At 40.4% G+C, this 24933-nt stretch overlaps 1 protein-coding gene across 4 annotated transcripts in view; it reads right to left on the minus strand.

The window, feature by feature from the left end:
• The window catches only part of PLD5 (phospholipase D family member 5), a 413275-nt gene that overhangs the window by 166503 nt on the left and 221839 nt on the right, over positions 1–24933 (minus strand). For 3 of the 4 annotated variants that reach the window (XM_012555426.2, XM_004375857.2, XM_004375858.2), the window contains exon 3: positions 13764–13932. The exons of the other annotated variant lie outside the window; for it this stretch is intronic. In XM_012555426.2, coding sequence (XP_012410880.1) covers positions 13764–13932 — 169 coding nt within the window. The remainder of the gene's footprint in view (positions 1–13763; positions 13933–24933) is intronic. 4 annotated transcript variants of the gene reach the window in all.

Consider the following 24933-nt stretch of genomic DNA (forward strand, 5'->3'; position numbering starts at 1 on the left):
AGAACTAGATGGTGCCTGGCTACCACCAATGACTGCCTTGACAGAGAACACAACAGAGAGTCCCTGATGGAGCAGGAGACAGGTGGGGTGCAGAACTCAAATTCTAGTAAAAAGATCAGACTTAATGGTCTGACTGAGACTGGAGGAACCCCAGAAAACATGGCCCCTGGACTCTCTGTCAGCCCGGAACTAAAACAATTTCCGAGGGCAACTCTTCAGACAAAGATTGGACTGGACTGTGAGGACATAAAATGATACTCACGAAGAGTTTGTTTCTTAGCTCAAGTAGATACTTGAGACTAAGTGGGCAGATTCTGTCCAGCGGTGAGGTGAGAAGGCAGAGAGGGTTAAGACCTGGTTGAATGGACATGGGAAATCAGAGGTGGAAACAAGAAGTGTGCTGTCACAGTGTGGGGACAGCAATTAGGGTCACATAACAAGGTATGTATAAATTTTGTATGAGACATTAACTTGAAATGTAAACTTTCACTGAAACTACAACAATAAACAAACAAAAAACAAAAACAAGTATATGAGACAAAGTCTTGCCATCGTTGCTTCTAAGCAGCATTCTGGTTTTACTTCTTCCAAGACAAATTTGTTCATTTTTTTGGCAGTCCATGGTATATTCAATATTCTTTGCCAGCACCACAATTATAAGGGGTCATTTCTTGTTTGGTCTTCCTTATTCATTGTCCAGGTTTCACATGCATTATGAGGTGATACTGAAAACACCATGGCTCAATATTTTAAAGAGGTCTTTTCCAAAAGATTTTCTCACTGCAATACGTTGTCTGACTTTTTGACTGCTGCTCCCATGGGCGTTGATTGTGGATCCAAGTAAAATGAAGTTCTGGACAACTTCAATCTTTTCTCCATTTATCATGATGTTGCTTATTGGTCCCGTTGTGAGGATTTTTGTTTTCTTTATGTTGAGGTATAATCCATACTGAAGGCCTATCTTCATCAATAGGTATTTCAAGTCCTCTTTGCTTTCAGCAAGCAAGGTTGTGTTATCTGCATATCGCAGGTTGTTAATGAGTTTTCCTTCAATCCTGATGCCCTGTTCTTCTGCATATAGTCCAGTTTCTCGGAGTATTTGCTCAGCATGCAGATTGAATAAGTATGGTGAAAAGATACAACCCTGACAAAGACATTTCCTGACTTTAAACCACACAGTATCCCCTTTTCTGTTAGAACGACTGCCTCTTGGTCTATGTACAGGTTCCAAATGAGCACAATTAAGTGTTCCAGAATTCGTATTCTTCACCATATTATCCATAATTTGTTAGGATCCACAGAGTCGAATGCCTTTGCACAATCAATAAAGCATAGGTAAACATCTTTCTGGTATTCTCTGCTTTCAGTCAAGATCCATCTGACATCAGCAGTGATATCCCTTGTTCCACGTCCTCTTCTGAATCCGGCTTGAATTTCTGACAGTTCCCTGTCAATGTAGTGCTGCAAACGTTTTTGAATTATCTTCAGCAGAATTTTACTTGCTTTTGATATTAATGATATCGTTTGATAATTTCTGCATTCTGTTGGATCACCTACATTCTGTTGGGCACAAATATAGATCTCTTTTAGTTGGTTGGCCAGGTAGCTATCTTCCAAATTTCTTGGCATAGATAAATGAGTATTTCCATCATTGCATCCATTTGTTGAAACATCACATATTAGTATTTGGTCAATTCCTAGAGCCTTGTTTTTCACCAAAGCCTTCAGTGCAGCTTGGATTTTTTCCAGTATCATTGGTTCTTGATCATATGTTACCTCCTGAAATGGTTGAACATTGACCAATTCTTTTTGGTACAGTGACTCTGTATTCTTTCTATCTTCTTTTGTTGCTTCCTGCATCATTCAGTGTTTTGCCCATAAAATCCTTCAATATTGCAACTCATGGCTTGAATTTTTTCTTCAGTTCTTTCACCTTGAGAAGTGTCATGTTCTTCCCTTTTGGTTTTCTAACTCCAGGTCTTTGCACATGTCATTATAATACTTTATTTTGTCTTCTTAAGCTGCCCTCTGAAATTTTCTGTTCAGCTTTTTTACTTTATCATTTCTTCCTTTCACTCTATGTTCAAGAGCAAGTTTCAGAGTCTCTTCTGACATCAGTTCTGGTCTTTTCTTTCTTTCCTGTTTTTGTAATGACCTTTTGCTTTCTTTATGTATGATGTCCTTGATGTCATCCCACAACTCATCTGGTCTTCCATCATTAGTGTCCAGTACGTCAAATCTATTCTCCAGATGGTCTCTAAATTCAGGTGGGATATACTCAAGGTTGTACTTTGGCTCTTGTAGGCTTCTTTTAATTTTCTTCAACTTCAACTTGGACTTGCATATGAGTAATTGATGGTCTGTTCTGCAGCAGGACTCTGGCCTTGTTCTGACTGATGATATTGAGCTTTTCCATCGTCTCTTTCCACAGATGTAGTTGTTTTGATTCCTGTGTATTCCATACAGTGAGGTCCATGTGTACAGTAGCCATTTATGTTGTTGAAAGAAGATATTTGCAATGAATATGTCGTTGTTCTTGCAAAATTGTATCGTGATCTCCAGCATCATTTCTATTACCAAGGCCATATTTTCCAACTACAGATCTTTCTTCTTTGTTTCCAACGTCTGCATTTCAGTCACTAGTAATTGTCAATGCATCTTGACTGCATGTTTGATCAATTTCAGACTGTAGAAGTTGGTAAAAATCTTCAATTTCTTCACCTTTGGCATTAGTGGTTGGTGCATAAGTTTGAATAATAATTGTATTAACTGGTCCTTCTTGTAGGTGTATGGATATTATCCTATCACTGACAGAGTTGTACTTCAGGATAAATCTTGAAATGTTCTTTTTGACAATGAATTTGATGCCATTTATCTTCAATTTGTCTTTCCTGGTATAGTAGACCATATGATTGTCTGATTCAAAATGGTTAATACCAGTTCCTTCCAGCTCACTAATGCATAGAATATCTATCTTCAAGTGTTGCATTTCATTTTTGATAACTTCCAGTTTTCCTAGATTTACACTTTGTACATTCCATGTTCTGATTATTAATGAGCAGTGCCATATTAGTAAATGAAGGTCTCGAAAGCTTGACTCCATCTATGTCATTATTTTGAGGAGGCAGCTCCTCCCCAGTCGTATTTTGAGTGCCTTCCAATCTGAGGGGCTCATCTTCTGGCACTATATCAGACAAAGTTCCACTGCTATTCATAAGATTTTCACTGGCCAATTTTTTTAGAAGTAGATTCCCAGGTCCTTCTGTCTTAGTCTGGAAGCTCCGCTGAAATCTGTCAAGCATAGGTGACCATGCTGGTATTTGAAATAACAGTGGCAGAGCTTCCAGCATCACAACAACATGAAGCCACCCCACACATGAAAGGTGGAATGTGAAACGAAAACCATAAAATTCTTAGAAGAAAATACAGGGGAATGGTTGTGGAACCTAGTTTTTAACAATGTACTGTCATACAGGAGCAAAAGACAAGGAGACAAGGAGCAAAAGACAAAATAGATAAATGGAACCTCATAAAAATTAAATACTCATTTTTATTAAAGGACTTTATCAACAAAGTGAAAAGACAATCTACAGATTGGGAGAAAATATTCAGGAATCATTTATCCAATAAAGGTCTAATACCCAAAATACATAAATCACTTCTACAGCTTAATAATAAAAGACAAGCAACCCAATCAAAAAATGGACAAAGGAGTTGAACTGACATTTCCCCAGAGAAGATATTCAAATGGTCAACAAGCACATAAAAAGATTCTCAAGTCATTAAGGAAATGCAGATCAAAACCACAATGAGATATCATCTCATCCTCATTAGAATGGCAATGATCAAGAAAATAGAAAACAACGAGCATCAACAAGGATGTGGAGAAATCGAAACCCTCATCCATTGCTAGTGGGAATGTAAAATAGTACAGCAACTATGGAAAACAGTCTGGCAGTTCCTCAAAAAGTTGAACATAGATACTGCCATATGACCCAGCAAACCTAGTATATACGTAGAAGAAGTGAAAGCCGGAATCAAACAGAAACCTGTATTTTTCACAATAGCCAAAAGCTGGAAATAACTGAAATGTCCAACAATAGATGAACGGTTGTTGTCGAGTGGATTCCAACTCATAGCGACCCTATGTGACAGAGTAGAACTGCCCCATAGGGCTTTCTTGGCTGTAATCTTTACAAAAGCAGATTGTCAGGTCTTTCTCCTGTGGAGTCATTTGGGTTCGAACTGCCTCCTAACCTTTTGGTTAAACTCTTGAGAGTTTAATCATTGTGCTCTGGGGCTCATTATATACGTATAGTGGAATATTACTCAGCCATAAAGAGAAATGAAGACCCGATACATGCTACAACATGGATAAGCCTTGAAAACATTATGTTGAGTGAAATAAGTCAGTCATAAAGGACAAATAGGAGCCCTGATGGCACAGTTGTTAAGTGCTCAGCTGCTAACTGAAAAGTTTGTGATTCGAACCCACCAGCTGCTCTGTGGGAGAAAGATGTGACCGTCTGCTTCCATAAAACTTACAGCCTTGGAAACTCTATGGAGCAGTTCTACCCTGTTCTACAGAGTCACTATGAGTCGGAATCCACTTGGCAGCAACGGGGAAAAGGACAAATAGTGTATGATCTCACTTATATGAAATAAGCAAATATAGACAAAACAATTGTTAGTGCAGGAGGAAGGGGGGAAGAGGGAGTTTTTGCTTAGGGGGCATTGAGCTTATTTTAATGGTAGTGTAATAATAACTCAGAAAAGATAATGATAATGGTTGCACAATATGAAGAATGTAATCAAGGTCACTGAATTTTACATATAGATATTGTTGAATCGGCAAATGTTTTGGTATGTATATTTCCATCACAATTTAAAAAAAAAGAACTTCAATGAAGAATTTAAGGATAAAGAAAGTATCCACAACATTTGAAAGTAAGTATCTTGTGCTAGAAAAAAAAACATAAAAATGAAAACAGCAACTATCCTTTTTAAGTTTTATATTTGTTTTTTCACATATATTATCTAGTCACATTCACAAAGCAATCAAATGATATAGGCATTACTATACCTGTTTATAGAGCTCTGGAGTTAGTGATCATCTAATGACCAGTAGAATATTTTGCATAAACTAGTATATAACATGAGCCCTGGTGGCAAATGGTTAAGAGGTCAGGCTGCTAACCAAAAGGTCAGCAGTTAGAATCCACCAGCTGCTCCTTGGAAATCCTATGGGGCAGTTCTACTCTGTCCTACAGGGTTGCTGTGAGTAGGAATCGACTCAACAGTAACAGACTTTTTTAGGTTTTATACTTATTTACAGATGATACAACTAAGGATCAGAGGGATTATGGCATTTTCCCAATGTGACCACTAATACTAAACCATTAGTCAAGTCAAATTTGTTTGATTCCAACCCTTTGGCCTTTCCACTACAGTACCTGCCTCCTTAATAAGGATGCTAATTTACTTTTCCTGTAAAACTAAGCCCTGAGGCTGCAAATAAACAAGACAACAGATTCTGAATTGAGCCAAATAAGGAACCTCAGTAAATCCAGACTGGAGTTGTAGGTTATTTTCTACTAAGTGACACTGCTCTAAGATCAAATGTGTAACAATCTCATCAGATAACAACTTTGCCAGATGTCGATTGATCAAGAATTTCAAGACAAATGGAGAGGTCAAAAGGTATTCTTAAGCTTATAGAAGCTGTGAGAATGGAAGTTGCTTTGGGAGTAGTGAGGGGGTGAGTCCTTCCACATCTTAACAAAACTGAAGTGTCCCCCCGCTGCCCCCTACTTCACCAAGGATGGAATCGAAGTTTCTGGATGGGTGAAGTTAACCAAGAACTGCTTGAGCAAATGAGTGACAGCAAGACTCTTTGTGTGTATGTGTAGAGACTTGCAATTAATAAATCAAGTGAAAATCAGAATTCCATAGACAGTGATGATTTTCTAATCTCTCTTATCTATCCAGAGTCTCACATTTGTAGAAATTATACTCCCCTTTTAATTTTACTGGAATCCCTCAGCTGCTAAACAAAAAGTTGAAGGTTCAAGTCCACCAAAAGCCACCTCAGAAAAAAGCTCTGGTGATCGACCTCTAAAAAATTAGTCACTGAAAACCCTATGGAGTACAGTTCTACTCTACACACGTGGGGTTGCCATGTTCTTTTGAAATTTTACACAGTAAACATCCCAGTTTCTAGCACACTGTAATGTCCATAATAAGAACTCATTACTTGTTAGTAGAATTAAACTGACTTGAACTAGAGTTGCAGTGTGCACACAAATAAGTGAATGTGAATGATAACAACGATAATGATAATACAGGCATTACGGTGGTCAAGCACTGTTCTAGACTCTACATACCTTAACTAATTTAATCCACAAGACAACCTAAGAGGTAGTTACTGTTACTACCTTGATTTTGCTAATGACCAAACTGAGGCACAAAGCTTAGTGTCCTGCTCAGGTTCACACAGCTAATAAGTAGGGAAAAGGAAATATAAACTACTCTCCTGGCTCATTTCTACACTCTTTCTAAGAGTCTGCCTACCACATACTCTGCTCTCCACAGGATCCTGGTTTGTGCTTGCCGAAGCAAGCTCCTGGATCATTGAGCTTTCTTTCATACATGTTAGTCACTCAATTGAACAAATACTGTTCCATTAAAAACTTCACAGTGTTTCAAAATTAAACAACTGTGGTGTATCTTCAGTCGGCAATCATGGCTCAGTGTAGACCAGTAACTAACTGACTTCACATACATGTATCTCGTTAAGATTCAGTTGTTGTAGCTCATCAACTATTTGCTTTGGTTCCTTACAGTGAAGTCATGGAAAATTGAGATTTCTTTTACCCAAAGAATTAGGTAGCTCCACGAATAAGCCTCCATCAGCCACATTTCCTGGTTTGTCCTGTACAGTCTGAATTTATAAATTCCCATCATTTTATCCCATAAATTAGCAATCAAATTGTCCGAGAAATTTCAATACTTCAAGGTCTAAACCTAATCATACAGACAGAAAGAAACACAAACCTTTGCCTGCCCATGTATTTTGGTTAAATCTGAAAATACGGTCGCCATGAAAATGTAGACCTCCCTAGCCTTCGCATGTTTATGACACAGAAGGTCACGGTCTAGTTTTCTTTAACACAGAAGGAAACAAACACCAAGAGACTGACAACACAAAGAGCGTAACGACACAGAGCAGGTCGTAGGAAAGACTGAATGGGAATTCAAACTGCAACTCTTTGGGAGCCACCAATAAAAATACCTTTTAATGAACGTGTCTGATTCCATGCAAACGAGGAAAAGCAGGTATCCATTATTCTTTTTAATGGCAGCCATCGCTCACTCTCACGAAAGAGATGACACACAGATGCGCCGTGTTCACCTGTGCTTGGGGCTGTTCTCTGCTGAGCTAGGCCTTCCCTTGGTGCATTTTGCGTATAACTGCGTTTTAACAAATAGACATGCTGCTTTCAATTGTAGTTCCTGTTTATCTATGTGCCACTTATGATTTCCATTTAGGATTTTTCAGGCTCTGCTGGTTTAGAAGTAAATGACATGTTTGACTGCTCTACTCCCTCAAATAAAAATATTTCCTTCAAGAAATGTATTAATGGAAAATAAGCCTGTGAACCCGAGTCAATTTTTATCACACGTATTTATGAGTGACAGTATTTGGTAGCAGAACATCTTAAAGAAAATGTAAATGAGGCTCACCTGAGTAATTAGGGTGTGAATTTTCTTCCCAGCATTTTTTTTGTATGCAATAAGCCCATCAGTGAATATAACCCAATATTTATAAAGTCTTGGTAAAAATAAAAGCTTGCTTACAGGGCCAAAGACTGGTTTGTTCAAAGTTTGAAATGTTGGGTAGAGTCTTGAATTTCCTATTCCGTTAGAAAGATTAAATCAGGTAACATTTAAGTTAAACCAACTTTCACCCAGTACCTTCTTGTTTTAGTTGTGCCTGGAAGAGAACAGGATACGGATGCTTAAACTGCACCCAAAGAGAACAACATGGCAGCAAGCACTTGTTTTCCTTTCTCCATTCCTGATCATGGTGGCAGGACAGGAAGGAGGGGACCCAGCTCTTTAAAAATAATCTTTCAACAGTCAAAAGATGTGATATTTAGACAAGCTCCCCTGGACCCTTTAAATTCTAAGCCCTGTTGAGAATATTGTTTTGGAAATTGAGTGGGTAAGTGGGGGAAAATGGGAAAGGGAACAGATCAGGCACCAAACACTCTCTCATCCACATTCTTGCTCTCTCTTTAAAGACCCCAGTCCATGCTTGGTGCCTGACCAGTGGGGATCAATATATGGGATTATGCAGGGGCAGCCACTAGGCCCCTAACAGACCAGAGGAAAGAAGAACATCCACTATGTTGCCTACGTAAGAAATATCCAAGCATTGTTTTTAACCTTGTTCCATCCAATGGTTTACCAGTTACTACAGAGCATGATACTGTGGGGGAGCGCTGTTCACAAGATCAGTCTCACAGTTGGCTTGAATCCATTTAATTTCCAAAGCAGATAAAGGCCCCCTATCCTTCATTTGGAGCCCTGGTGGCGCAGTGGTTAAGAGTTCAGGTGCTAACAAAAAAGGTCAGCAGTTCGAATCCACCAGTTGCTCCGTGGAAACCCTATAAGGTAGTTCTACTCTGTTCTACAGTGTTGCTATGAGTCAGGATCGACTTGATGGCAACAAGTTTGGTTTTTTGGTGTCCTTCATTTCTGCAAATGCAGGTTTCTCCTTTGTGAAGAGGCAAAGTGAAATTAGGCTCAAAACTACAGAAAACCAGTTGGTTTGAAACTATAGAGGAATCTGGTGCTATTAGGAGAATGAGAGGCAGCAAAGAGGTGTGGTAGAGGTTTGGCAGGGCAGTATGGCTCCACCAGAAGATCATTAGTTCAAACTGGAGTCTCCTAAAAGGGTTGTCCTGTGGGTTCAATAATAGTGAGGTCAGTGGTAGCAAATTAAAAAAATTCTATTTGTTGGCAGTAGGCTAGTTTTTGGAGTCACTTGAACTGAGTTCCTTCCACATTAATAACAGTCATCTCAATTTATTCTCAAGTTAACCAATCCATTCACAAATATTCAAGTATTTCTGAGCACCTAGCATGTATCAGGGGGCAATGGTAACTCAATGGGAGAATTTAATGGTAGAATTCTCACCTTCACCCATGCGGCAGACCTGAATTTGATTCCCAGCCAATGCACCTCATATGCAGTCATCACCCATCTGTCAGTGGAGGCCTGTGTGTTGCTATGATACTGAACAGGTTTCAGTGGAGCTTCCAGATAAGACAAACTAGGAAGAAAGGCCTGGCAATCTACTTCCAAAATCAGCCAATGAAAACCCTCTGGATCATAAAGGTCCAATCTATAACTGATCATGGGGATGGTGCAGGATCAGGCAGCATTTCCTTCTGTAGTGCATTTCCGGGACCAACTCAAGGGCAACTAACAATAACATAACAACACCAACTGTATGTATCAAGTCACTGTACTAAGTACTGTTATACAAAACAGACTTGTTCCCTGTCCTGCACCTTCCATTTTACCACTTCTCTGTGAGCAAAGCAGAGGAGGACAGTGTCACCCCATTATGAAACTTCAGGAAACTTGACACAGAAAATCTATGTCATTCCCTGATGACCCGTTTCTGCTAGATAGTCTGAACACCTAGGAAGGTTTGCTGAGCTCATAGGTGAGGTCAGAAGGGTTTAGCTCAGTGCTTCTCAAACTTTTTTTTGTGCATATGAATCACCTGGGGATCCTATAAAAATTCAGATTCTGATTCAAGTGGGGGCGGTGCTGAGATTCTGCATTTCTTAAAAGCTCCCAGGTAATAAAGATGCTGCGGGTCCTGGGGCCACACTTGGAGTAGCAAGAATTTAGCTCACACCTGAAGGACTAGGAAGAAGGGTCAGGTTTAAAGCAAGGAAGGGTCAGACATCCTTAGACTCCTCTGAAGAATCACGTCCATCTTAAAGAAGGGGACTAAACCACCCATTCAGGTATTCTAACTTTCCCATAAAGCCATCTGAGTGCCTGTATGCTACTGGTTTGAACCATCTTACATCCATCCCTGAGCTGGCCAGAACTACCAGGTGCTCCTCTCTATAATCCCAGCTTCCAGAATCCCCTTGAATCCTGCAAATGGACTCACTGGGCACCTGGAGAATGCTGCATGTTCCCAAGTGCCTCCAAACCCAATGGACCACGAATCTAGACTGATTATAAGAATCCTGAAAGCCAACCAGGATTTACGGCAGGATCTGAGAGAAACAATAACTTAGGGTAAAAATAAAGCCACTTAGCAAAGATCAGTTTGTAGTTGGAGAGAAAAACACAGCATTCCCAATGGACAGCATATCAGAGAAGATATTATGATGCCTCTATGGTGGCATCAGGTCATGACATCTAAGTCTAAATGCAAATCTTCCCGTTGTGTGATTAGCATACCTGGATCTGCAGTGGTGCACATGAGGTAGAAGGGAGGTACTGACAGTTCCTGCTGAAACAGCAAGGATGCTTGTGCTAGTCTGGTCTCAAATACACTCCCTGGCTCACCAAGTTAAACTACTTCAGTGGCCATGTGCTGGCCTTGTCTAGGACTAAGGAAGGACAGCTTGAACTATCTCTTGCTATACCATTAGACCATGCCTGCTGTAGCAGATTGTTTCCAAAGTCAGCTGGCAGCAATTCTTCCCATTCTTACTCGTGCCTGCTACTCCTGGAATCTCTTGAATACGGGCTGGCCTTGTGACTTGCTTTGACCAGAATGCGGCAGAAGTAATGTTCTAGGAGCCCAGGCATTAAGGAGTCTTGTCAATTTCACTTTCTTCCCCTTGAGATCCAGCCACCATACAAAAAGTTTGAGTTTGATTACTGAATGAAAGACCACTTAGGGAGAAAGAGAGTTGGCCAGCTTTCAGATAGTCCAGCCCCAGCCCATCTCCCACCTGAATGCAGCTACATGAGTAATCCCACCAGCAACAACAAATAAAAGGACTGTATAGTCAACCTACAGAATCATAAGAAATAATAACACATAAGTTATATAATCATAGATAACTGAAACAGAAACTGGTATCTGGAAGTGGGATGCTGCTGTAGCCAAACCTAAAGTATGTAGTATTGCCTTTGGGACTTGATGGTGGTCGAGGCTGGAGAGTCCTTCTGTTAGTGGTGGCTGAAAGAGCATGAAAGGGAGATCCACATCACATAATAGCAAAATATTTGACAACACTATTGTCTGAGGTAACGTGAAAGAGAAAATATAATTAATGAACTTGTAGATTCAGTAGAATATCACAGTTTCAGTGGTGTATGATAAGGTATTATAAAAAAAGAAAATATGAACTAAATAAGGAACTATTTAGTTTCCGTGATGAATTTAGAGAAAATACAGAGTCTATGACGGTTTCTCCATTCATCAAAATATTCTCAAAGTTAAGAAATGGCCTCAGGGTAAAGAACAAACCAAGGGTGTGGCTGTAAGACCCCTTGTTAAGATCTCTGAAGGACTTAAAATGGTGCCTCCTAGACCATCCCAGCTAGACAAAAGGGTTACTAGTATTTTAAGGGTTATGTCCTCCAGCACCTTGAGTCACAGTCCAAAGTAGAGGAAGACCTGTCTGCAAGATCTTTGTGGGTATGACTTATTACCAATACAGTGGATTAAAACTTGATACATAGAAAGTCTACAAAGTTTTTAAGGAGTTGTACCATTTGGACTAAAAAGTGACAGAGATGGTTTGAAATGAAGAGAGGTCTCTGCGGCCTCAAATTTCTACTGGCAGAAAACAGGCTAAGAAATAAGTCAGAAGCAAACATAGGCCATTTCTTATGGACAAAGAAGAACAATGCAGAGGTCAAGCCAAAAGCCTCTGAGAACAAGGGAAGAGGAAAATACTCCTAGACAGCAGAACTCAGTCCTATCTAGAAATATTCCCTGGTCTAGATTTAGAGAACCTGGTGACATGTGCCTGGTTGGATTTCAAAATTGCTATGGACCAATGACTGATGTGCACTCTCCAATTTTCCCCTTTTGAACAGAGGTGTCTGTAGTAGTTATTCTATCCCTGTCAAACCACTGTATGTTGGGAGTATGTGTGTGTGTTTGTAGAGGGCAGATAATTTGTCTTTCGAGTTCACAGGTTTCCAAATGAAGAGATTTGCACATAAGAAGGCACATCTAGATCCAGACCTGAAGCAGATGAAGAGTTCCTGGGCATTAAGCCTTTGTTGTAATGGGATAAAAGTTTTGGGGTATGATGTGAGTATATTTTGCATTTGGGAAACATGTGGATTACTATGTCCAGCGGGTGGACTGTGGCATATTATTTCCAAAGACGGTTGTTAACAATTCTCATTCCTGTACACAATATTGCTCTGCCTATCTTGAACTTGTGACTTGCTTTGATCAATAAAGTGAAAGCAACATTTTGGAATTTCCAACCCCAAGTTTTAGAGAGATCTCATAGGTTCTGCTCTTGCCCTCTTAGGATCCAGCCAACATGTAAAGAGCTCAGACTAATCTACTGAATGATGAGACTATATACAGAGAGAGCAATCTAGCCAGCCCTCAGATATTCCAGCCACTCCACCTGAGATGCCAGATGTTTGAGGAAAGCCTTCTTGGATCCTCCGGCCTCCAGCAAGTCACCCCATTCAACACTCTGTGGAGTAGAGATACGTCATCTCTGCCAAACCCTGCCCAGAATCATGAATATATAAACAATTGCTATTTTTTAAACCACTAAGTTTTGGGATAATGTATTATGTGGCAAGAGATACCTGAAGTACCTGTTCAATCAGTACAGGTGGAGACGTACAGAACACGATTAATAAACTGATTCAATTCTTCTTTAGTATGATATTTTGTCTTCTTGTTTGTTTTCATCTAGCTTCTGACATCTTTTGATTTTAAAATAGTAAAATTGAATAACAGACTTCAAAGCACCAATGAGGTAATGGTCGCAGGCTCAACGACAGCACATTTTCTATACAAAGAGACAAACTGAGTTTTACCCTTGACCCAAGCAGGACATTTATGGATAGGCCAACGGTCATACGCTTGGCTACAGCAGCCTGGATAGGCAGTGCAAACTACAGTGGTGCAACCCATATAAAGAAAAACACACTAAAGAAAAGATCACTGGGAGCATTTTCTTAAATTCAGAACCTTTCTCTCTGGAATCGTTTAGATCATTTAGTCAGTTTTCTAAAGGTTGTTTTGTGTAATTAGCACATTTCTTTTTCCTATTCATCCAAATACGACACAGCTTAGAATATACAGCTATAGTGGGAAGTGAGATTCTACTGTTTTACAAAGTTGGCTCTATAGCCTAAAGGCAAATTATAACCCCAATTAACCAGAAAAATGCCTCAGTAAGCAGTTACAGCATTACAACTGTAACCTTGCAGGTTGTGCAAAGTACAACGCTGGGGCATGCCATCGATGGAGACTCTGATGTGAATGGCGCTCCCTGAAATTGTGCAACACAGCAACACTGTGCCTCGAGCCTATTGTATGCAAAGATGAAACATGATTTTGTCCTTGAGAGCCTGACGTTCTAGTAGGAGCTGAGCAACATCTGATTAGGAAAGGCACATGGGCATAAGGATAATGATGTACTCGCACTATAGGGTGAGGAGTGGATGACAAGAATACGCGAGTGTAAAACACATAAATAAGACCATTACACACTTACAGGATGCAGCTTACCTGACATGCTGATGGATGAGTGTGGTTGAGATCCCAATGGGAAGATACTATGTCAATAGACTTTTTGGCCATGTTGAGTAAATTCATCCAGCCTTGGAAAAGTGGTAAGTGAAATGGTGCATTTTCTGAATAGTTAAGGCCTTCAGGAATATTTTCCACCAGGGCAATTCTTAGAAAAGATTTTGAAAAACAGACAAACAAAATCTAGTCAAATTTGAAGCCACAGATATTTATATATGCATACAAAGACATCTGAAAACAATACTCTTTACTATTTCTGATATATACTTTCCTCATCTCTTCTATTCTTCTACCAAAGGCCTCTTACATTTCCCCTATGCTAATCTACTTTGATTTCAGAGTTTATGCTTCCTTTTTCCACAACTGTCATATTTTAGAAAATCTTAGTATTTATCCCTAATGTCCAGTTTCAAACTAGTCTTGAAAAAAAATCAGAACCTTATATATAAGCATCTTATTTTAGTAATATATCCCCTCTTTTTTTTTATTCCTATAGCAACACAATTCTTATATAAGGTACTACTATAAGCTACTTGAGACCATAAATTAAGTTTTGCCTATCTTCACTCTCTAGAACAATGTCGGGCATATATTGGAACTCAATAAATGCTATTATTATTGCTTAACACCTCTAGAGATGCTTCCCAGCATAGGGTGTAAAGTGACATTGAGAAGAAAGTTACAAGAACCCACGTGTCGCAGGGCATATTAAAGTCTGAGATGAGGAGCATGTGAAATAATAGTAATAATCAAGCACTAAGTAAACCACAAGCAGTAATATTCTAATAAATTCATTTTTACTTCTTATACTTTTTTATATAGTGACAAGATATACACCGTGTCTGGCTCTCTTTCACGTTGCAGCTAAGGCTATGCTGTTTTCAATTCTGAGTTAGCCGGGGAAAAGGTGATGTTTTCATAAAGGGGTGAACAACTTCTCCAGTTTAATAAATGTATATTCTCCTGCAATTCCTGGTAAGAAAACCCCAAACTCCTATGAAGATACCAGCAAGTGCTTCCAGAACAGGGATGTGTTTTATTCATAGCTGAATCCCTAGTGCCTAATATATAATTAAAATTCCAAAACCAATGCCATCGAGTCAATTTTGACTCATAGTGACCCCATAGGACAGAGCAGAATTGCTCCATAGGGTTTCCAAGGATCAGTTGTTAAGAGAAGCAGATAGGAGCCAACGACGACTCTGAGATATAGTGAGGGCCATCATATTTTCTCTTAACTGGGCTACTAAAATCACCTCCAACTGTCTCTGTACATGGATTTTTGACCCTCTCTGTAGGGTAGCTATGAGTCGGAATCCACTTGATGGCAACGAGTTTGTTTTTTCTGGTCAAGCCATTTTCCATACTGCAGTTAGATTTATCTTTTAAAAATATAAACCTAAACACTCTGCCTGTGCCTACTTAAAACTTCCTGCTTCCCCCCTTGAATTTCGTGTTCAAGGCTGACTTTCCTTGATAGATTGTAGGGTGTACAGAGGCAGGGACCTACTCCAGTGATTCAGTATTGTATTCCCAGCATCCAACATATTGCTTAGTGCACCGTAGTGTCCAAAAGATATCTGCCAAGTTTGCTAAAATCTGAACAACCGAGAAATGGTGGGTCCATTAAAACTGACAAGAAATACAGAAAATGAAGTAAAGTGGGGATTGGAAGACACTATCAAAGAAGAAAAATAATCAAGGGAAAACTGGCCCAAAGCCTGATGTCAGGAAATGCCTGTATTTTTCTGGTTGGTAGAGAGTGTGGAACAGATTAGAAGATTCAGAAGGGATCCTGAGACAGAAAAGCCAGAAGAGGGTCAGGAGAATGCAGAGCTCGGGGAGCCAAGGCAGGAGAGGGTTAACAAGATGGAGAGAGGAGACGATTTTATCTACTGGTCAAAATCTTGAAGGCAATGCTACAGAGGTTGAAGCTGGATATTTGAATTCTATTCACATTTAAGTCCAATTATCTATGTCAAAGTTTGAAAAAATGACCCCAGATAAGGCAGTTTCAGCCTCCCCTACAGCCAATGAATATAATTAAAAAACAATGAAACAAACTGAAAAGAATCCTGCCAATAAAACTAAAACATAACAGCTGCTAACAAATAGAGGAACTGACCGGTTTCAATTTTGCTTCAATATAAAAGACACTCTGAGAAAGACAGTGGACTAAGAAGCAGGGATAAAATATGACATGAGGAATGTAGAATAATCACATAATTATAGATGGCTCCACACAGCCCTTCTTCATACCATCTCCCATGGCTTCTGTTAGTCACAAAAATAAGGTAAGTGTGTAATAAAGAGTTTGGCTGGCCTTTGTCCCCAATTTCTGGGAGATAACCTCTAAATCCTTGGAATTTCCTGGGTGAGGGTTTGTCTCTGTTATTTATGATGAGTCCCTGCGCCACACCTGATAGTTTATGCTAACAAGGCAACTCATGATGGGAAAGCAGCCCACACCAAAAAGACCAACCATGTAATTGGAGGGTTGTGGCTCTGAGCCACAGGATATCAGCACAACCTCTGTAAGAGGGGAGGGGAGACTAGAGATTGAGTTCAGTCACATGGTCAATGATTTCATCACTCATGTCTATACAATGAAACCCCGATAAAAACCCTAGACACTGAAGCTCGAGTGAGATTCCTGGGTAGACAATTCTTTGAATAAGTCACACTTCGACACTGTGGGTCCCTGAGGACAATGGAAGCTTCCCATCTGCAACCCTCCCAGCCCCTATGTATCTCTGCTTTTGCTAGTTCTGATTTTTATTCTTTTACTACAGTACAAACGTAATTGTAAGTGTAGAACTTTCCTGACTTCTGTGAGTTATACCAGCAAATTATCATACCTGACGGTGGTCATGGGAACCCTTGAATTTGTAGCCAGCTGGTCAGCAGTGAGGGTAGCTTTGGGACCTCCAAACTTGTGGCTGGTGTCTGAGAGCAGCCTTGTGGAGGACCATGCCCTCAGACTGTGCAGTTTGGTGAACTCACTGCAGCAGGATTTCCAATCTCTTTTGGAAAACTTTAGACTTCATATTCCAGCCCTAGATCTATGGGTAGTATTCAGGGGGATCTATGAACTTGGATCTTACATCTGTATTGCCCTTTAACTGAAAATAATATTTCCTTCAGTTATGAACACAGACAACAAATCACAGAAATATTAGCAGTAATTTTGACACCACTAAGAATCACAGATATTTTCATACCACGTTACAGTTATTGCAGATGTATCCAAGTATTCATCAATACTTTGAAATTATGCTAGTTTTTTAGACGTGCCATTATATTTTGTTATTTTATGCTAACTAGGGCCATCAAGTTAGCTCCAACTCATGGTAACGTTATGTATAACAGAACGAAACATAGCCTAGTCCAGCACCATCCTCACAGTCACTGTTCGTATGTTTGAGCCCACTGTTGCATCCACCATGTCAGCCTATCTCATTGAGGGTTTCCCTGTTTTTGCTTACGTTCTACATTACCAAACATGATCTCCTTTTCTAATGAATGGTCTTTTCTGATGACATGACCAAAGTAAGCAAGATCAAGTCTTGCCATCCTCACTTCTAAGGAGCGCTCTGGTTGTACTTCTTCCAAGCCAGATTTGTTCATTCTTCTTGCAGTCCACTGTATATTCAATATTCTTCACCAAAACTACAATTCACATGCACTAATTCTTCTTTGGTCTCTTCCATTCTTACTGTCCAGCTTTCACATGCATATGAGGCAACTGAAAATACCATGGCTTGGGTCAGGTGTACCTTAGTCATGTGCATATCACAGGTTGTTAATGAATCTTCCTTCAGTCCTGACGCTGTGTTCTTCTTTGGACTACATGAAGGCTATCCATTAGTACATCAGTATATTTGTATATCACACATTTTTAAAAAAATGTTTTGATAACCTTATTTCATTATTATTGGTTTCCTTGGTAATCCTATGTATTTTAAGCATTTGAAAACATTATTCAAGGAAGGGATCCATAGGCTTCAACAGATTGCTACAGGGGTCTACGGTACAAAAATGGTCAAAAAAATTTGAATTAGGTGGCTAATGCATCATTTATTCCTTTTCCTCCTACTCCATACACATTCATCTCAGATTTTTTTCCTTGATGATAGAAGCTGTTGTATTAGTCTCCTAGGGTTGCCATAAGGAAGTCCCACAAAGCCGGTGCCTTAAAATAACAGAAATTTATTCTCTCACAGTTCTGGGGGCTAGAAGTCCGAAACCAAGGTGATGGCAGGTCTATGCTCCAAGACTGAGTTGAATTCTCCCTTGCCTCCTCCTAGCTTCTGCTGGTGGCCAGCATCCTTCAACATTCCTTGGCTGGTAGATGCCTCCAATCTCTGCCTCTGTCTTCACATGACCATCATTCCTGTGTCTAGTCTGCCTTTCGCGTCTCTGCTCCTCTTCTTACAAGGACATTAGTCAGATTGAATTAGGGCCTATTTTAACCTAGTATGAGGAGCCCTGGTGGTGCAGTGGTTAAAACGCTAAGCTGCTAACTGAAACGTCGGTGGATCGAACCCACTAGCTGCTCCACGGGAGAAAGATGTGGCCGTCTGCTTCCATAAAAATTTACAGCCTTGGAAACCCTATGAGGGCAGTTTTAATCTGTCCTGCAGAGTTGCTATGAGTCGGAATTGACTCTACAGCAGTAGGTTTTTGGTTTACTCTAATATGACATCTGCAAAGTCTCTATTTACAAATAAGGTCACATTCACAGGTATGGGGGTTTAGGACTTGAAGGTATCTTTGTTGGGAGACAACCCACAACAGCCATGGAAGTAGATAAGATTATCAAGAGAGAACTGGGCCAAATCCAAATTTAGGAAGCATCTAATCACATAACTGTGCTCATGAGGAGCCTGTACATAGATCAAGAGGCAGTTGTTCGGACAGAACAAGGGGATACTTCGTGGTTTAAAGTCAGGAAAGGTGTGCGTCAGGGTTGTATCCTTTCACCATACCTGTTCAGTCTGTATGCTGAACAAATATACCGAGAAGCTGGACTATATGAAGAAGAACCGAGCATCAGGATTGGAGGAAGACTCATTAATAACCTGCGTTATGCAGATGACACAACCTTGCTTGCGGAAAGCGAAGAGGACTTGAATCACTGATGAAGATCAAAACCACAGCCTTCAGTATGGATTACACCTCAACATAAAGAAAGCAAAAATCCTCACAACTGGACCAATAAGCAACATCATGATAAATAGAGAAGATTGAAGTTGTCAAGGATTTAATTTTACTTGGATCCACAATTAACACCCATGGAAGCAGCAGCCAAGAAATAAAAAGACACATTGCATTGGGCAAATCTGCTGCAAAAGACCTCTTTAAAGTATTGAAAAGCAAAGATGTCACCTTGAGAAGTAAGGTGTGCCTGACTCAAGCCATGGTGTTTTCAATTGCCTCATATGCATGCAAAAACTGGACAGTTAATAAGGAAGACCAAAGAAGAACTGACACCTTTGAACTGTGGTGTTGGCAAAGAATGTTGAATATACCATGCACTGTCAAAACAACAAACAGGTCTGTCTTGGAAGAAGTACAACCAGAATGCTCCTTAGAAGCAACGATGGCAAGACTACACCTTACATACCCTGGACGTGTTGTCAGGAGAGATCAGTCCCTGGAGAAGGACATCATGCTTGGTAAAGTAGAGGGTCAGTGAAATAGAGGAAGACCCTTAACAAGATGGACTGACACAGTGGCTGCAGCAGTGGGCTCAAGCATAACAGCGATTGTGAGGACGGCACAGGACCGGGCATTGTTTCGTTCTGTTGTACACAGGGTCACCATGAGTCAGAACCGACTCAACGGCACCTAACAACAACAACAACAATCATTGCTGGTTTGATAGAGAAAGTGGGAGAGGTGAAGAAGACCTAAAAGGAACTACTGAAGAGATTGGATGAGAAGGAGAGTAAAATTCCCTAGAAGCCAAAGACCAAATTAATTATTAATTTATTTTTTACTAAATATCAAATTAAATTATGAATTTATACTAAAAATAAAAATTAAGGCACCATCCCAGGTCTAGGGACTACCTTGTATTTGGGTAATGAATTCCCAGGAAAAGCCCAGGAACAACTTGCTCTCCAATTCACTTTCCTTCTCACTGATTTTACCTGGGCATCTTGATGGTGCCTTCTCTGACACAGAGCTTGTTTCCTATGCCTGCGAGGACAAGGCCCCTAGAGATCAGCTTTGAAATGACTTGATTTAGTTCTGTGACCTACCATTTTATTTCTTTTAACAACCAACAGCTGGCTACTCTCCAGGGGCCCAATCTAATTAGCATACATGCAGAACTCATTTACATGCAGTAACAGACATCCTATACTTACTTCTCCAGCCAGGAAAGAAAGATGTAGGCAGACTTCATTAACATTCACCTCTGAGCAAATCCCTGGAATGCCTGCTTATCATCTCTAAAAGAGCTATTCCCAGAGGTGCAGCACTGCTATTTCTGATACCTCGTACGTAACAAGGGGAAAATGCTGACTCTACAGGGCTACAATGCAGGAAAGATCTTTTCTTGCCTCTTTTTCATGGTATTTTAAGATAAACTACAAATGATTTGAACTCTGTGTCCATGGAAATCAAGTGGAATGAATATAAGAAAAAGCATTTGACATTGTTAATAGATTTTTAAATAGAATTCTAACTGTTCTTAAAACGCAACCCATTGCCGTCGAGTCTATTTGACCCAATAGGACAGAGTAGAGCTGCCCTATAGGGTTTCCAAGGAACACCTGGTGGATTCGAACTGCTGACCTTTTGGTTAGCAGCCCAACTCACCACCAAGGTTTCCAACTGTTCTTACTAAATGGTATATATTTACTCTCCAACCTTAATGTAATCATGAACATTTCCCTTTTAATATGGGAACAATATTTCACCTTCTCAAAGAAATATCTGCAGTTCCCCTCTTATAAGCTATTAAAAAATAAAGTTCATGCACTTGCTAGCTTTAAAAGGTGTTTTTCCTTTTTTTTTTTTTTTTGTAGTTGTTGTTTGGTTTTTTTTTTTTTTTTTGGCAAATATAAGAATCTTTTAAAAATATTACATCTTCATTCTTGATTTTGGTGTTACTGTAGTGAAATGTTTAAGAGGGAAGGCTTTGGAGTAAGGTAGACAAAGCCCAGCTCTGTCAGCTAACCTCTTTAAATGTTTCCACTTAAGAAGATTAGAGGAGATGGTCTATGTGAAAGTGCTTTGCTCAGTGCTTGGTTTATGGTAAGCACTAGATAAAAGATAGATATTTTTAAAAGTAACTTACAGTCTGAAAACATGTAACTTCTAAAAACATCTCCTAGTTTTTACACTGATACAGCACTGTTGCTAAAAAAGATTCTACACATATTGGTTGAAAGAATTCTTCTAAATTGAGACCTACATGACATTTTCAGAGTGAACGTGAGCTTCCTTTTATTGCCCAATGCAGTGGATCAGTTATTAGGACTTGATGATCTACATGGGTTCTTGCAGTCAATTCACTGACTTTCATTCCTTAGATCTTGGCTCTTTGAGGGCATAAATCAATGAAGCTGAACAGATGGTCTCTCAGCTCATCAATGTAATTAGACCTGCACTCAAAAGAAAACAATGCAGATTCTGCACCCTGATCGAGGGCATCTTGCTGTAATGAAAGCCGAGGGTTTACAGGGCAAAAGTTAACTTTCCCAAGGCGATACCAGAGTCACTGACATTAAGATAAAAGACACTCTGCTACCGATGTGGCCAACTCACTGACCACCTCTGGATGTGGAATTAGTTGATACAAGTCTACATTAGCTTACTTTAACTCAGCTAAGATAAATGCTTCGTTTTTACAAGAATTTGGGTCAGGGTGAGTTTACCTGTGAAAGATACAGCAGAAAAGATACAAGAGAGAACTGGCTGGCTAACAGTATCCTGATAATTCTTAATCTGGTACAGGGAAGACCATTGCTGTAAATTAAAACACTTAGAGTTTTGCTTTAACAATCTTTTGACAATATTTTATCATTAAAATTTTCAAATCTACAGAAAAGTTGAAAGAAGAGTACAGTGAATTGAATGAATATATTCATCACAAGAGAGAATATGTGTATAAGTATATATAGATATAGATACACATTCAATTTTTTATTCATCACAACAGTTTGTCTCTGAATATTCAGCATGCATTTTTATGAGGTCTTTATTCTAAACAACCAATGACACAGGAAATTTGGCATTTGATATAGTCCTATTAGCGAATATTCAAATCTCCCTGTCTTAGGCTGGGTTCTCTAGAGAAGCAAAACCAGTAAAGGTATAAATATATATATATAGAGAGAGATTTATATCAAGGAAACAGCTCACTCGATTGTAGAGGCTAGAACGTCCCAAGTCCGTGGATCAGGGTAGAAGCCTCTCCCAAGTCATGCAGCCACAGAAGCTGGCGAGCCCAAGATCGGCAGGTCAGAGAGCAGGGCTCTGCTCACAGGGTGTGAAGATCAACAAATCCCAAATTTGGCAGATATGCTGACAGCTCAAGTCCCAAGAACCAGAGATGAGACAACAGGAGGCAGCCGTAGGATCCAGAGAGAGCAAAGAGCCAGAACGTCTGCTTATATTCAGATGCAGGCCACACCCCCAAGGAGACTCCGTTTCATCTGATTGGCTACTCACAGTACATTCAATCATGGGAGTGATCACATTAAAACATTGAGAATAATGGCCCAGCCAAGTTGACACACAATCTTAACCATCACACTCCCTAACTGTCCCAGTAATGTCCTTTATCCTTGGGCTTTTTAGGATCCAAGATCCAATTAATGTTCAATTGTTGCATTTAGTTGTCATGTCTCTTTGTTGTTGTTATTGTGTGCTGTCAAGTTGATTCTGACTCACAGCAACCCTACAAGACAGAGTAGAATTGTCCCATAGGATTTTCCAGGCTAAAATCTTTTTGGACCAGATCGCCAGGTCTTTTCTGCCAAGGAGACCTTTAGTTTAGCAGCCAATTGCTTAATCATTGTGCCACCAGGGCTCTATGTCCCTTTAAACCAGGTAAAAAGCAGTTGCTGTTGTGTTGACTCTGACTCATGGTGACCTCATGTGTCAGAGTGGTGCAGTGCTCCACAGACTGATTCTCCAGAAGTAGATTGCCAGGCCTTTCTTCTGAGGCACCTATCGGTGGACTAGAACATTCAAACTTTCACTTAGCCTCTTTAGTCCCCTTTTTTGGGGGTCTTCCATGTTGCTGATACTTTTGAAGACCCCAGGCCAGTTGTTTTTCAGAGTGACTTTTAATTGAGATTTGCCTGATTACTGTGTCATGATTAAAGATTTAGGATAAATATTCTTGTCAGGAACACTAACCCAAAACTCACTGCTGACTTCCGGCAAAACGGCGCTCTAGGCAGATGCACCACACCGTCCCTCCACAGCAAAGATCTGAAAAACTAAGCCGAACAGAGAAAACAACAATCCTGAAACCCTAAAACATCAAATGAAGAGATTAAGAACTCAGCCAAGCACCAAATGGAGTAAGAAAACTGACAGAGAATGGAGAACGAGGAGAGATTCATGCAGAGGTCCCTACCAGCTAACACAGCATGGATCCGCCATCTTGGACTCCTATCAGAGACCAGCAAATGTGGGTACGAGAAAGCAGCTTCATGGAGCTTCCAGACGGAGACAAAACAACCAGTAATTTGCAATATACGCTTTCCCAACCCCCACCCATCTTCACCCCCACTCGGCCTCCTCTGCTTCCTGCAGCCACAATCTCTTGTCCGGGAAACACCGGCTGCTTGGATTCCACACACCCGAACAGGCCGGCTCTCTGAGTGCCATTTGTTGGCTGCTGGTGTTGCTTTTTTCCACTTCTTTTGATTTCTTCCTTACCTCTCACCACCTCCCCCTCCTTTCGCTCAAATACCTGCCTCTGTGTGCCATCTTTGCTTCTTCCTGAGGGGCTGCAGAGCTCCGGTAATTTGTGATATACGCTTTCCCACTCCCTACACTTCGTCACCCACACTCGACCCCCTCTGCTTCCCGCGGACACAGTCTCTTGTCCGAGAAACTCCGGCTGCTTGGATTCCACCAGCCCGCACTAGCTGGCTCTCTGAGTGCCATTTGTTGGCTGCTGCTGTTGCTTTTTTTTCTGCTTCTTTTGATTTCTTCCTTACCTCTCACCACCTCCCCCTCCTTCCACTCAAATACCTGCTCTGTGCACCATCTTTGCTTCTTCCTGAGGGGCTGTGGAGCTCAGTTTGAGTGTGGAGCTGCTTCCCAGTCTGGGCTGCCGCGCTGGTGGGATCCTGGGGCTTTCGTTTGTTTGTTTTGAATTGTTTGTTTGTTTTCTTTTCCTTTTCTTGAGTTGGGAGCCCTATCTGGCCAGGTGGTGCTGCGTGGCAAGGAAACTACCCCCTCAGCTTGCACAGACATGCAGAGGGATCCCTGAGGGCATTTCTTTTTTCATTGGTTTTTTTTTTCTATTTCTTTTCTGTTTTTTGGGGGGCTTTTCTTGTTCTTTTTTTTAATTTGTTTTCTTTTCTTTTCCCTCTTTTTCCCTTTTTCGTCTTTCTTCATTACTCAGTTTCTCGTCTCACTATATCTTCCTTCTCGTTCTGTTACCTGAATACCTGGCATTGTATACCTCTATGCCTTCTAGCCAGGATGTACTGAAACACCTGACAGCGACTTCCCCAGACCTCATAGCTGCACCGGTGGGATCCCTGGGAACTTTACGATTCTTTAACCTTTCTGATTTTTATTTCTTCATACTTTTATTTTATTTTCTTCGTCTTCCCTTTCTGTTTTTCTCCATTTCTTAATCTCTCATCTCTCCACTCCAACGGCAAGCTCCCCTAGCATTCTTTTTTGTTTGTATGGTTTTGGCTCCTGTTCCTCTATTCTCTGTACCATATCCATCTGAGCTCCATACATAATAATCCCCTGCTACATCCTGGCTACCTGCACCGTGCGCTTAACATCACACCACCATGCAGCACAGGCACGGCCTACTGGAACCTGCCCTGCACTGATTATCGACCCGCCCTGGTGGCTGTAGTAAGTGCCACAAACAACCCCTCCCAGTAATTCCTCTTCAGCTAGACCTGCCCTGCTGTACCATATCTGAGTGACT

Source organism: Trichechus manatus, unplaced genomic scaffold (genome assembly GCF_000243295.1).
Source record: "Trichechus manatus latirostris isolate Lorelei unplaced genomic scaffold, TriManLat1.0 scaffold00039, whole genome shotgun sequence".
NCBI lineage: Eukaryota > Metazoa > Chordata > Mammalia > Sirenia > Trichechidae > Trichechus > Trichechus manatus.